Below are 13,130 nucleotides of genomic sequence, written 5' to 3'. Positions count from 1 at the left end.
TCTGACTCTTGGTTTGGGCTCAGGTCAGTATCTCACGGTTTGTGAGTTTGAGCCCTGCATCAGAGGCTGTCAGTGTGGAGCCTGCTAGGGATTCTCTCCCTCTCTCTCTACCTCTCTCTCTCTCTCTCTCTCTCTCTGTCTCCCTCTCTCTCTGCCTCCCTCTCTCTCTCTCTCTCCGCCACTCCCCTGCTCACACGCTGTCTCCCTCAAAAATAAATAAAGCGTTAAAAACATTTAAAAAAAACTTCAAAGTCATAATGGGGAAAATGTGACATTTTGATTTGGAAATGAAAAGTTCTCAGTACCAGTACTTGCCATTAAACAAAGTTAAAGAGTGATGAACTGAAAAAAATTATATGTTGGATTACTGTCCAAGCCAAGAGCTCTTCTATATCAAGAAAAGGAAACTGAGCAAACACAATTTACAGTTCCTTGGCTATCATATTTAAAATGGCCACACCAGCCATACAATGTTCCTCACCCCCTTGCCCTGCTTTTTCTCTAACGCTTACCTTCTGACATACTCTATGCCTTACTTATTTCGGTTTTTGTTTCTCCCTATCAAAACTCCCTATAAGCTCTGTGAAGACAGAGTTTTTAGGTAAATGTTTATTTTATTGAGGAACAGTGGTAAAAGCCAAGAATTTGAAAACAATCTCTTTCCTCAAAGCATTTTTAAAGCTGTAGCTGAGGAAAAATGTCTGATTAGGGAACTGAATAGACAGTAGTACATTTATTTGGTGAAATACTTACACAGTAGAATATTATTTGGTTTTATTTTACTCTGATAGGAGAAAATATCAATGACATGTTAAATGAAAACAGGAAATTGCAGACCTACCTACACTCTGATTTTTTGTAAAAAAAGAACAAAAATTGTTTACAGAGCCAATGGTTTTTAAACTTACAGTATGACTTGTTTAGACCCAAAGCCTATCACCTCATCTGTCATATTCCATTTTTTCTGTTCCTATAGTGTTCCATGCCCATTAGGCATTATAACACCAAGTAGCCATAAATACTTGGCCGTGGCTTGGGATCAGCCCCTTCCTCACAAATACACACCGGAAGATAGCATGGCAGTGTATTTTACTTATTTTTATTCACTTATTTTTTTTGGTCCTGTTAGATCATCCACTATGGTTAATGAATGTCACCAATCTCATTTTATTGATCAGAGGGAAGAAAGCACATTGTATTGTTTGCCAGGGCTTTCGGCTTTCATGACCCAGATTGGGTGGCTTAAACAACAGAAATTTATTTTCTCACACATCTGGATGCTAGAAGTGTGAGGTCAAGTTGTCAGCAGAGTTGACTTCATCCAGGGCCTCTCTCCTGGCCGTCTTCCCTCTGTGTGTGCCTGTGTCCTGATTTGCTCTTCTTATAAGGACACCAGTTACTGGATTAGGATTCACCCTGATGACCTCATTTTAGCTTCATTATGTCTCTTGAGACTGTGTCTCCAATACAGTCCTATTCTGAGGTACTGGCTGTTAGAGCTTCAATATAGGAATTTGGGGGGAGCACAGTTCGGCCCATGACATGCCTTATGCTGGGAGCTCTCTTCCTTCAGAGAGAGGGAGGGGCGCTGGCCCCGCTGAAGCTTCAGCCTTCTGACTTTGGTCCGTCCCACGCTCCTCCTAGGTGAGCCTGCCTACGGCAGAGATCGACTGCAGCCTGGCAGAGTACATTGACATGATCTGTGGTAAGTTCCCCCATCCCTTCCCGGTTCCGTTTCTGGATGAATACACTGTGGGCTTTTGAAAAGGCTTGTTTACTCTCGGAAGACAGCATCTTGAGTTATGGCCCTCGCTTTAAGCCAGTTTACTATTTGGCAGCATTGAAGGTGGTATTTGGGCTTAGCTGACTGCCTGCCAGGTGTTTAACCCCCAGAGGCATAGTAACGCGTCCCATCTGGGAGGGGCTTGGCTATTCTAAACAGATAATTCCCGGTTTTGTTTGGTTCTGCTCATGGGAGTTCTTGATTTCAGCCATCCTCGACATCCCTGTCTACAAGAGTCGGATTCAGTCCCTACACCTGCTCTTTTCTCTCTACTCGGAATTCAAGAACTCACAGGTGAGGCTAGCATTAGAAAGTGCTTTAAGCTGTAGCGAGATCACTATAGTCTCCACTCCTCCGAGTTGGCTGTGATGTGTCCTTTGACAAGGGAAGGATCCTTTGACAAGGATGTTTCTGCTGGAGTTACCATCACCCTTCTCTGTCATTAAAAGAGCAGCAAGCAAGGAGGGTTGGGCTTTCACAGGAAGGCAGGCGGAATGGCTGTGGGCCTTTGGCGTGGCCAGGCTTGTGAGGGTCTACCAAGGACACTCCTTGTGGGAGAACCATGTGGCCTAACGGATGGAAGCAGGACAGAAGGAGAGGGGTTCATCTTTGAAGGAGGCGGGGCAGATTTCTAGCTGTTTTTCAAAAACAGCACCAAGGAATTGTTCTGAAATGGAACCTAGAAAAAACTGGAGCATTACGGGTGGTGAAGAGGTTAGTTCTTGCTCAGATATAGCAGCCAACGTACCCAACTCCGTGTACCCTCTCCTCTTTCCTCACAGCATTTTAAAGCTCTAGCTGAAGGCAAGAAAGCATTCACCCCTCCATCCAACTCCGCCTCCCAAGCTGGAGATGCAGAGACATTGATCTTCAGCTGAGACACCCCCCCAGGTCACGCTGTTGCAAGGCTGTGCTGGCTGAAGAGAGATGGCCGTCAGCCACGTGGCGTCCTTGCCTGACTCAGGGACGTGTGCTCCCTGCTGCCCTCTCTACCAGAAAGTACAGTGCACGTTCCTTAAATGGCTTCTGCCTGTCTCAGGTTTCCTTCCCACGGGAATTATGCATCTATGCCATGGTGGGGATTTGAGTTAGAACAGAAGGATTGGAATGTCTGGGATTCCAGGGTGCTCAGGTTGGGAGGGAAGCTTAAAAGATGTTCTTTTTGAGATAGCGATGGAATTATTTTCTTTCATTCTTCAAGTTAGTTGGCAAAGATTTTGCAAATAAAATGCTGTATCTTTCAGGTTGTCCTGCTGTTCTGTAATGGGAAAGAGAAAAGACGGGCTCCTAGTGGCTCAGTCAAGCATCCAACTCCTGATTTTGGGTCCGATCATGATCTCATGGTTTGTGAGATGGAGCCCCATGTCAGGCTCTGCGCTGACGGTGTGGAGCCTGCTTGGGATTCTCTCTCTCCTTGTCTCTTGCCCTCCCTGACTTGCGAGTGCCCTCTCTCAAAATAAGTAAATACACATTTAAAAAGAAAAAGACAGGGGCGCCTATGTGGCTTAGTTGGTTAAGCGTCCGACTTGGGCTCAGGTCATGATCTCGTGGTTTGTGAGTTTGAGCCCGTGTTGGGCTCTGTGCTGACAGCTCAGAGCCTGGAGTCTGCTTTGGATTCTGTGTCTCCCTCTCTCTCTGCCCCTCCCCCATTTGCATTCTGTCCTCTGTCTCTCTCTCTCTCTCTCTCTCTCAAAGTAAACCAAAAAGAAAAGAAAAGAAAAGAAAAAGACAGACTGAGCACCAGGCAGAGATAAGGGACCAGGCCTAGTAATGGCATTAAGTGAATAGCGGCTTCAGCAAATCAGCTTGTGAAATAAAATCAAATCCCAGTTCTCCAGGGTTGGCAGTAGAGGGCGGTTATTTTCTCCCGGAACTTCCTTTCTCTAGGGGTCTCTCACCAGTGACTGCTGCCTGCCTTACCTGCCTGTCTAGCTCCAGACCTGTCTGGTTGTGGTCTCCAGAGAGCCTAGCTGTTGCACAGTGCAGGTGGGAGGTGACTGTGCCTTGGACCGGGGTGAAAGCAGTGGTGGTAAAGATGGACCGATTCAGGAAATGATTTGGCAGCTATGTCAGCCAAGCTCCAGTCAGGAAGTCAGAAACCACACTAGCTACTTCTGACAGAGGGTGCTAAATGTGGGACATTGGTCACAGAGTGTTGGAAGGCCCGCGGAGCAAAAGGGAGAAGGGAGAGCGTGCCGCAGGAAGAAGCGGTTCGAGGGGAGGCGTCCACCGCAGGTGCCGGAAGCAGAAGGGATCCTGCAGTGGTCTTGATGGGCTGCGAGGGTGCCACACTCAGGCACCGAAGTGTGCACACCGTCCCCTCACTACTACGGCAACCGTGAGCGACGGCTGCTCCTTCCTTTCTCTGCCTTCTGTCTGGCTGGTGCCTCCCATTGGCGGAGATCAGCAGCCGGCAAGGGGATGCGGGAAGCCCGGCAGCACGAGACCTCACAGAAGGGAGGGGTGGGGTGAGAGGCAACAGAGGGAGAAACAGCAGGGGTAGAACCGACAGAACTTGCTGATAGACTGGATGTGGGGGTGCAAGCAAAGGAATCAGGGATGACCCCCAGGCATTTTGGCTTGAGCAGCTGAAGGGATAAAGGAGCTACGGACGGATATGGGGGGAAGTGGGGCAGGAATTGATTGCGGGGAGAATTACAGTAAAATGCTACACCGTCAGGGGCGCCTGGGTGGCTCAGTCGGTTGAGCGTCTGACTCCGGTCGTGATCTCACGGTTTGTGGGATCAAGCCCCGTGTTGGGCTCTGCACTGACAGTGTGGAGCCTGCTTGGGATTCCCTCTCTCCCTCTCTCTCTGCCCCTCCCCCACTCGCATGTGCGCGTGCTCTCTTTCAAAATAAATAAATAAACTTAAAAAGATGCTACACCGTCAGCCTAATACATATACAATAAACACACAGGAGGGAAATTGTTTCTGACCGACTCTTAAACCAAGTGTGATGTTCACATCATGCTTCAATTTGAGGAGCAGGAACTTTTGTGCTCAGGCCTCGCTTTGACATCATACTGGAACCCCAGGGGCTCTGCTCTCAACTGGATATCCCCAATATTCTCATTTAACTCATAGGGAAAAAAAAAACCCAAAGTATGATAGTAACTCAAATTCTCCACTACGTTTTCAGGGAACATTCAGATTGCCTTCTTTGGCTAGAGCTAACACTTAGCACTAATGAAAACGGTTGAATCTTGTGATCCACAGTAGTTACGTTCTATAAAGCTACCACAAACACCCAATTAGCAAATACTGAACCATCGCTCCTAGGGGAAATATGAGATTAGGCTTCTATGTGCCCCGGTCATAACATTTTCATCAACCAGCCATTGATTCATTGAACTCACAGCCAGGAGCACTGGAAATCATGCTGTACTGAAGTTTATCTAACACACTTTCTCCGTGAGCCACATGGTGGCCTTACTACACATAGGAACACTAGACAGCACCTCACTGCTATGCTTGGGGGTCATTTTAAATGTTTGTATTTTTATTTTTGAGAGCGAGAGAAAGCACATGAGCAAGGGAGAGGCAGAGAGGGGCGGAGGACCCGAAGCAAGCTCTCTGCTGACAGCAGACAACGAGATGAGGGGCTTGAAATCACAAACCGTGAGCTCATGACCTGAGCCGAAGTCACTTAACTGACCGAGCCACCCAGGCGCCCCTGCTTGCAGGTCATTTTAAATAGCAAAATCACCAACAATAAGCAGAAAATGTAGCAATACATAGAAAGTGCACAGAGCACTTGTTTCCAGTATGACAGCTGAAACCAGAAAGCAGAACGTCACCTTTCTCCGCCTCAGCATGGAAGGTAGGTGTCAGGTGACTTACATTTATCACTGCTCTGAGCATGTCTGCAAATAACCGTGAAAACACTACAAGTATTGATTGGGGATTGCAAGCATATTTTAGTAAGCAAGTGGATTCACAAAGGCAGAATCTACAAATAACAAGGCTCAAGTGTACTTCCTGCCAAAGTCACTGTTCACGCATGGCCTTAGCTTACCTCACGCTCCAGCACAGCCCTCCTAGACGTTGCTGAGTTGTGGGCTCCTCTCCTCCTCAACACCTGTTGTTACTCCCTTCTGGCTCCTTGCTCTGTGGACCTAGAAAAAAATCCGGTAACTTCTTTACCTCAGTTAACCTAGCTATGACACAGTTATCATAGTGGCACCTGGGTGGCCCGGTCAGTTAAGCGTCCGACTCTTGATTTCAGCTCAGATCATGATCTCATGGTGCATGGGATCAAGCCCCGCATCAGTCTCTGCACTAACAGTGTGGAGCCTGCTTGGGATTCCCTCTCTCCCGCTCTCTGCCCCTTTCCCCCTCCCGCACATGCTCTCTCTCTCAAAATAAACAAATAAACATTAAAAAAATAAGTAAAAGGAAACAGTTACAACAAACACTAATTAACTCTTAGGCTCGCCCTGTGGGTAAAACTATGTGAAAAGATGAAGTGCCACAAAATGTAAGATGTAGTAACTGTGTTACTAAGTATAAATTTTCAACTAGGCCTCTTGAGACTGCATTTGGCTGCTTTCTCCCTACCTCAAGATCCTCATTTTCCATAATCCCCCAAGGCAAAATACCAAACCAAACTCTGCTTGCTGTGCTCTACCCATATTCAGGAAGTCCTTCTTCTCCTTCTTTTTAAAAAATTTTTAAAATGTTTATTTATTTTTGAGAGACAGGGGGGAGACACAGAATTCAAAGCAGACCCCAGGCTCCGAGCCATCAGCACAGAGCCTGATGCAGGACTCGAACCCACGAACCATGAGATCATGACCTGAGCCGAAGTCAGATGCTTAAGTGACTGAGCCCTTTAATTTTTTTTTTAAAATTTTTTAATGTTTATTTATTTTTGAGAGACAGAGACAGAGCGTAAGCAGGGGAGGGGCAGAGAGAGAGAGGGAGACAGAATCCGAAGCAGGCTCCAGGCTCATGGTTGTCAGCACAGAGCTGGATGTGGGGCTCGAACTCACAAGCTGTGAAATCATAACCTGAGCTGAAGGTGGACGCTCAACAGACTGAGCCCCCCAGGTGCCCCTGGAAGTCCCTCTTCTAACTAAACCTTCACACAGGCTATTTCCCCTGCTCGAAGTGTCCCTCACCTTCTCTGCTGACCCTAGGCTCTCAACACTTCGAAACAAAATTGAACACAATATTTACATCTTCACTCTCTCCTTTCACCCTATACAATGACAGTATAAGAATAATAATTTTTAAAAGGACATACACCAGCGAGGATAGATAATAGGAAAGAAAACGATGGGTGATTAGACAGCAACAATTTTGGAAGATGGGTAAGTGGTAACTGATGTAGGGGGGTGTGAGGGGAGCCTGAAGGTTGCCTATAGAGACTGAGAAACTGATAAGCCATCTGACAGTGCAGAGCCCTGGAAAGGGTCAGGGGTTGAAAATGCCAGATATTTCTGATGGCATGTGTGCAGGGTGAGGCTGAAAACAGGAGAATTGGTTTAAGGTTTGTAGAAGGACTGGATCCCCAGAAATGTCCCCATCTGTGCTGCGCACCTCTTCATCCCAACAGAAGGCGGGGGCTCTGGACATGAGAGTACAAGCAATCTGAGAAGGACAGTAAGAGGGTGGGGGCGCCTGGGGGGCTCAGTCGGTTAAGCGTCCGACCTCAGCTCAGGTCATGATCTCGCAGTTCACAAGTCTGAGCCCCGCCATCGGTCTCTGTGCTGACAGCTGGAAGCCTGGAGCCTGCTTCGGATTCTGTGTCTCCCTCTCTCTCTGCCTCTCCCCAACTCATGCTCTCTCTGTCAAAAATAAATAAAACTTGAAAAAAAATTAAAAAATAAGGAAAAGAAAATAAATAAAAGAAGAGGGTAATACAGAGGAATGAGCCATGAGACCCTCAGCCCCCTTCCATGCTTATACCTCCAAAGCAGAATATTGCAAGAGTCCTCTCTTGGCAAGATGATCAGCCAAAGGGAAGAGACCTATAGATACTGTCAGGGAGTCTTGAAGCAAATAGCAAATATCTGTTTGCTCTCATCTCATGTGTGTGTACGCCTGTTTGCAACTCTCATGTGAAATATCCATGTACAGTCAGAGATTGCCAGACATTTGAAGAAAACCAGAAAAATAGAGATTCAAACTGGCAGAACAAAGGAAATCAGAGAAACAAAGCAGGTAAGCTAAGAAAATTAACAATAGTATTCATAGAGCGGTAGTTCTCAGACTTGGTTGCACATTAGAATCAACTGAGATCTTTTATTATTTTTTTTTAAGTTTATTTATTTATTTTTGAGGGAGGGTGAGTTGGGGAGGGGCAGAGAGAGAGAATCCCAAGCTGGCTCTGCACCACCAGCCAGCGTGGAGTCCGACGTAGGACTCTAACCCACGAACTGTGAGATCATGACCTGCGCCAAAATCAAGAGCGGGACGCTCAGCCGACTGAGCCACCCAGGCATCCCCAACTGGACATCTTTAAAAAAAATTTTTTTAATGTTTACTTTTTGAGAGAGAGAGAGACAGACAGACAGACTGAGCACGAGCAGGGGAGGGGCAGAGAAAGGGAGACACAGAATCTGAAGCAGGCTCCAGGCTCTGAGCTGTCAGCACAGAGCCCAATGTGGGGCTCAAACTCACAGACCGTGAGATCATGACCTTAGCCGAAACTGGACGCTTAACTGACTGAGCCACCCAGGCACCCCTGGAGATCTTTTAAAGAAAAGTTGCCTCTCACAGACAACACACCAAACTAAATAAATCACAATCTCTGGAGGCAGGATGCAGGAATCCATATTTTTTCTAAGCTCCTCAGATTATTTCAAGATGGAGACAAATTTGAGAATTGCTATTACAGAGAGATGAGCACATTCTACATCTGTGAAGTCAGGAGACTTAACAAAAGGAACATGAAGCAAGAAGATATAACAATTATAAACATTTATACACCTAATAACAGACCTCAGAACATATAAAGCAAAAGTTGACAGAATTGAAGGAGAAATAGCTGTACAATAAGAGCTGGAAACTTCAATACCTCACTATCAATAATGGATGTAACCGTGAAACAGAAGATATATAAGGAAACAAAGGGCTTAACACAGTGAATTGACTAACTCTGTCAGACAAAGGCAGAACACCCTGTCCAGCAGCAAGAGCATACTTCTTAGGTGCACATGGGACAATTGCCAGGATAGGTGCTATGTTAGGCCACAAATTAAGTCTCAATAGATTTCAAAAGGTAGATATCAGGCGCCTGGGTGGCGCAGTCGGTTAAGCATCCGACTTCAGCCAGGTCACCATCTCGCGGTCCGTGAGTTCGAGCCCTGCGTCGGGCTCTGGGCTGATGGCTCAGAGCCTGGAGCCTGTTTCCGATTCTGTGTCTCCCTCTCTCTCTGCCCCTCCCCCGTTCATGCTCTGTCTCTCTCTGTCCCAAAAATAAATAAATGTTGAAAAAAAAAATTAAAAAAAAAAAAAAAAGGTAGATATCATACAAAGTATCTTCCCTGACCACGAGATGAAGTCAGAAATCAATAACAGAAGCAAAACTGAAAAACCCATAATTTTGGGAAAATGAGAGAATATGCTCTGAACCAATGGGTCAAATAAGAAATCACAAGAGAAGGGCACCTGGGTAGCTCAGTCGGTTAAGTGTCTGACTCTTGATTTTGGCTCAGGTCATGATCTCACAGATCAGGGGATCGAGGCCTGTGTTAGGCTCTGCACTCACAGCACAGAGCCTGCTTGGGATTCGCTTTCCTTCTGCTTCTCCACCATGCACACGTGTGCTCTCTCTCTCTCAAAATAAATAAATATTTTTTTAAAAAAAGGGGGGGCACCTGGGTGACTCAGTTGGTCAACTGTCCGACTTCAGCTCAGGCCATGATATTGCGGTTTGTGAGGTGAAGCCCTGCATTGGGCTCTGTGCTGACAGCTCAGAGCCTGGAGCCTGCTTCAGGTTCTGTGTCTCTCCCTCTCTCCACCCCTCCCATGCTCATGCTCTGTTTCTCTGTCTCTCAATAATAAATAAACGTTAAAAAAAAAATTAAAAAAAAAAAGAGGTCTTAAAAAAAAAGAGAAATCACAAGGGAAATTAGAAAATACCTAGAGACAAATGGAAATGAAAACAGAACATACGAAAATTTACAGGACTCAGCAAAAGCAGTGCTCAGAGGATATTTACATTTTAAAAAAGGTCACACGTTAACAATCTAACTTTACAACCTGAGAAACTAGAAAAAAATAGAACAAACTAAACCCAAAGCTAGCAAAAGGAAGGAAATGATAAAGATTACAGCAGAATTAATAGAGAATAGAAAAACAAAAAGAAAACCAATAAAACCCAAAATTGGTTCCTCAAAAAGATTAACAAAATTAAAAAGCCTTGGGGTGCCTGGCTGGCTCCACCGGTTCAGCATCTGACTCTTGATCTCTGGGGTCACGAATTCAAGCCCCATGTTGGGGTAGAGTTTACTTAAAAAAAAAAAAAAAAAAAAAAAAAAAAAGCAGGGTGCCTGGGTGGCTCAGTCGGTTTAAGCGTCCAACTCTCGATGTCAGCTCAGGTCATGATCTCACGGTTCATGGGTTTGAGCCCCACTCAGGCTTCACACGGACAGTGTGGAACCTGCTTGGGATTCTCTCTCTCTCAAAAGAAATAAACTTAAAAAAAGTACCTAGGATCAGATCATGTAGGGCCTTCTAGGCAATAAAAGGGTTGAACAGATTAAATTACTGGTAATAATTCTTCACTCACCTATAGTATGCAGCCCCCTCTTACCATGGCTTCATGATAAGCACAGGATGGTTCCTTATCTTTTGATTTGGAGTTGGACCATATGACTTGCTCTGGGAGGTGAAAAACAACAACAAATTGGTTAACCTAATGAGATGAACAAATTTCTAGAAACAAAACCTACCAAGACTGACAAAGTAGAAAGTTTGAGAGACCTGTAGCTAGGAAGGAGATTGAATCAGTAATCAAAATTTTAAAATCAAAGTAGAACAGATTGCTGGTTCCAAGAGGCAATGGGGGATGAGAAAAATGACTGAACTTCTTTTTTTGAGTTTAAATAAATTGAATAAAATTTTCTAAAAAGTAAAATACACATCACATGAAACTTGTCATTGTAACCATTTTTAAGTATACAATTCAGTGGCATTTAAGTACATTCACAGTGTTGTACCACCATCACCCCCATCTAGCTGTAGAGCTTTTTCATCATCTCAAATTGAAACTCTGTTCCCATTAAACAGTAACTCCCACCTTCCCTTCCCCACAGCCCCTGGTACCTTCTCTATTTCTGGTTTCTATGGATTTGCCTATGTTAGGGACCATTTAAGTGGAATCATACAAAATGTGTCTTATTGTATCTGGTTCATTTCGCTTAGCATAATGTTTTCAAGGTTCATCCACCTTGTAGCATATATCAAAATTTCCTTCCTTTTTAAAAGGCTGAATAATATTCCATTGGGTATATGTCACATTTTCTTTACCCATTCATCTGCTAAGGGACATTTGAGGTGTTCCCAATATCGGCGATTGCAAACAATGCTATTAAAACTGGTATGTAAATGTTTGAGTCCCTGCTTTCATTTCTTTTGGGAATAAACCCAGAAATGGGATTGCTGGTTTAACTTTTTGAGGAACTGCCATACTGTCTTCCACGGTGGCTGCACCATTTTACCTACCCACCAGCAATGCACAAAGTTGAGCATTAATTTTTACAAGTCCTCATCAAACAGCTATTGTGTCGGGAGGAATTCAGTAAAACAAAGTCCAGGTGAGAGAATGCAACCTGAACTATGCCTCCCCAAATGTTGGACTGCTGTACATTCAAGGTCAAGGTAACAAACAACATACCTATTGTTGGAAGGTAAAGATCAAAGATTAGGTAGGGGTGCCTGGGTGGCTCAGTTGGTTGAGTGACCGACTTCGGCTCAGGTCATGATCTCATGGTTTGTGAGTTCGAGCCCCGCGTCGGGTTCTGTGCTGATGGCTCAGAGCCTGGAGCCTGCTTCAGATTCAGTGTCTCCGTCTCTCTCTGCCCTAACCCACTCATGCTCTCTATCTCAGAAATAAATAAACATTAAAAAAATTAAAAAAAAAAAAAAACAGATCAAAGATTAGGTGACTGAGGTATATTAAAAACTTCCCAGGAAAGAGAGAACTGTCATGTCAGGGACATATGTAGTGCTTGAAAACTTCATGATCCTTAGGTAAAAAAAGACCTGAGAAATATCAGAGAAGGAACTAGATCAGGAATCCCCTCCCAATATTTTATTATAAAAAATTATAAAAGAATTTTGGAAGAATTATATGTATATATCTACCACCCAAATCCTACAACTAACCTTTGGCTAAATTTGTTTTCTCAGATATGCATCCCTCTATCCATTCATCAGTCCATCTTGTTTTTTGATACATCTCAAAGGAAGTTACAGATATCAATACACTTCATCCTAAACACTTTATCATGCACATAATTAACTGGAGTTCAATATTTACTTATGGTGGTCAGGTGAAATTTATATATAGTGAAATGTACAAATCAAATTACCATTTGATGATCTTTAAAACTACAGCTTTAGGGGCCCCTGGGTGGCTCAGTCAGTTGGGTGTCCAACCTCAGCTCAGGTCATGATCTCACGGTTTGTGGGTTCGAGCCCCGCGTTGGACTCTGTGCTGACAGGTCAGAGCCTGAAGCCTGCTTCAGATTCTATGTCTCCTTCTCTCTCTGCCCCTCCCCCACTTGTGCTTTGTATCTGTCAAAAATAAATACATTAAAAAAAAATTTTTTTTAATAAATAAAACTACAGCTTTATTGGGGTGCCTGGATGGCTCAGTCCATGGAGCATTCAACTCTTGATTTCAGGGTCGTGAGTTCAAGCCCCACATTGGGGGGTAGAGTTTACTTAAAAAAAAAAAAATTACAGCTTTATTGAGATATAATCTGCATTCCATAAAGTTCACCCCTGTAAAGCATATAGTTCAGTGTTGGTCTATTCACAAAGTTGTGCATCAGTCACCACTAATTCCAGGACATTTTCATCACCCCAAAAAGAAACCCCTATTCATCAGCAACTGTTCCCCATTCTTCCCTCCCTCCAGTCTCTGGCAACCACTAGCCTGTTCCGTCTCTGCCCATCCTGGGCATTTCGTATGAAAGGAGTCACACGTGGCCTTTGGGCTTAGCTTCTTCGTTCAGCATGTTTGCAAGGTTCACCCAAGTTGTCATCTGATGGGCTTTGACTTGCATAATGAGCAGGCTTTTTCATCTGCATTTTCTCAGAAAAGAGTCTCCTCAAATTCTCCAAGGGGTCTGGGACTCAACGAAGGAACAAGGAATCTCGGACGCTAGGGA

The 13,130-nt window shown here is 44.6% G+C and overlaps 1 protein-coding gene and 1 long non-coding RNA gene across 4 annotated transcripts in view; one reads left to right on the top strand and one right to left on the bottom strand.

The window, feature by feature from the left end:
- IFT46 (intraflagellar transport 46) overlaps positions 1-3,024 on the top strand; it is a 15,778-nt gene extending 12,754 nt beyond the window's left edge. For both annotated transcript variants that reach the window (XM_040483202.1, XM_040483201.1), the window contains exons 9-11: positions 1,645-1,705; positions 1,992-2,077; positions 2,566-3,024. In XM_040483202.1, coding sequence (XP_040339136.1) covers positions 1,645-1,705; positions 1,992-2,077; positions 2,566-2,661 — 243 coding nt within the window. In that variant the 3' untranslated portion in view covers positions 2,662-3,024. The remainder of the gene's footprint in view (positions 1-1,644; positions 1,706-1,991; positions 2,078-2,565) is intronic.
- LOC121035476 (uncharacterized) lies at positions 1,148-12,446 on the bottom strand. 2 transcript variants are annotated; one of them, XR_005792912.1, is made up of 4 exons: positions 12,327-12,446; positions 10,523-10,614; positions 5,801-5,900; positions 1,148-2,472 (listed from the first exon to the last, which is right to left on the bottom strand). It is a non-coding gene; the product is annotated as an uncharacterized LOC121035476 (long non-coding RNA). The 2 variants fall into 2 exon arrangements; XR_005792911.1 differs by lacking the exon at positions 1,148-2,472 and adding an exon at positions 2,938-3,041.
- Between the last annotated feature and the right edge of the window lie 684 nt (positions 12,447-13,130).

The sequence above is a fragment of the Herpailurus yagouaroundi genome, unplaced genomic scaffold, assembly GCF_014898765.1.
Source record: "Herpailurus yagouaroundi ecotype Mexico unplaced genomic scaffold, PumYag 161, whole genome shotgun sequence".
NCBI classification, from domain to species: Eukaryota; Metazoa; Chordata; class Mammalia; order Carnivora; family Felidae; genus Herpailurus; species Herpailurus yagouaroundi.
Note: the sequence above shows the minus strand (reverse complement) of the source record. Positions and strands in the feature narration are given on the sequence as shown.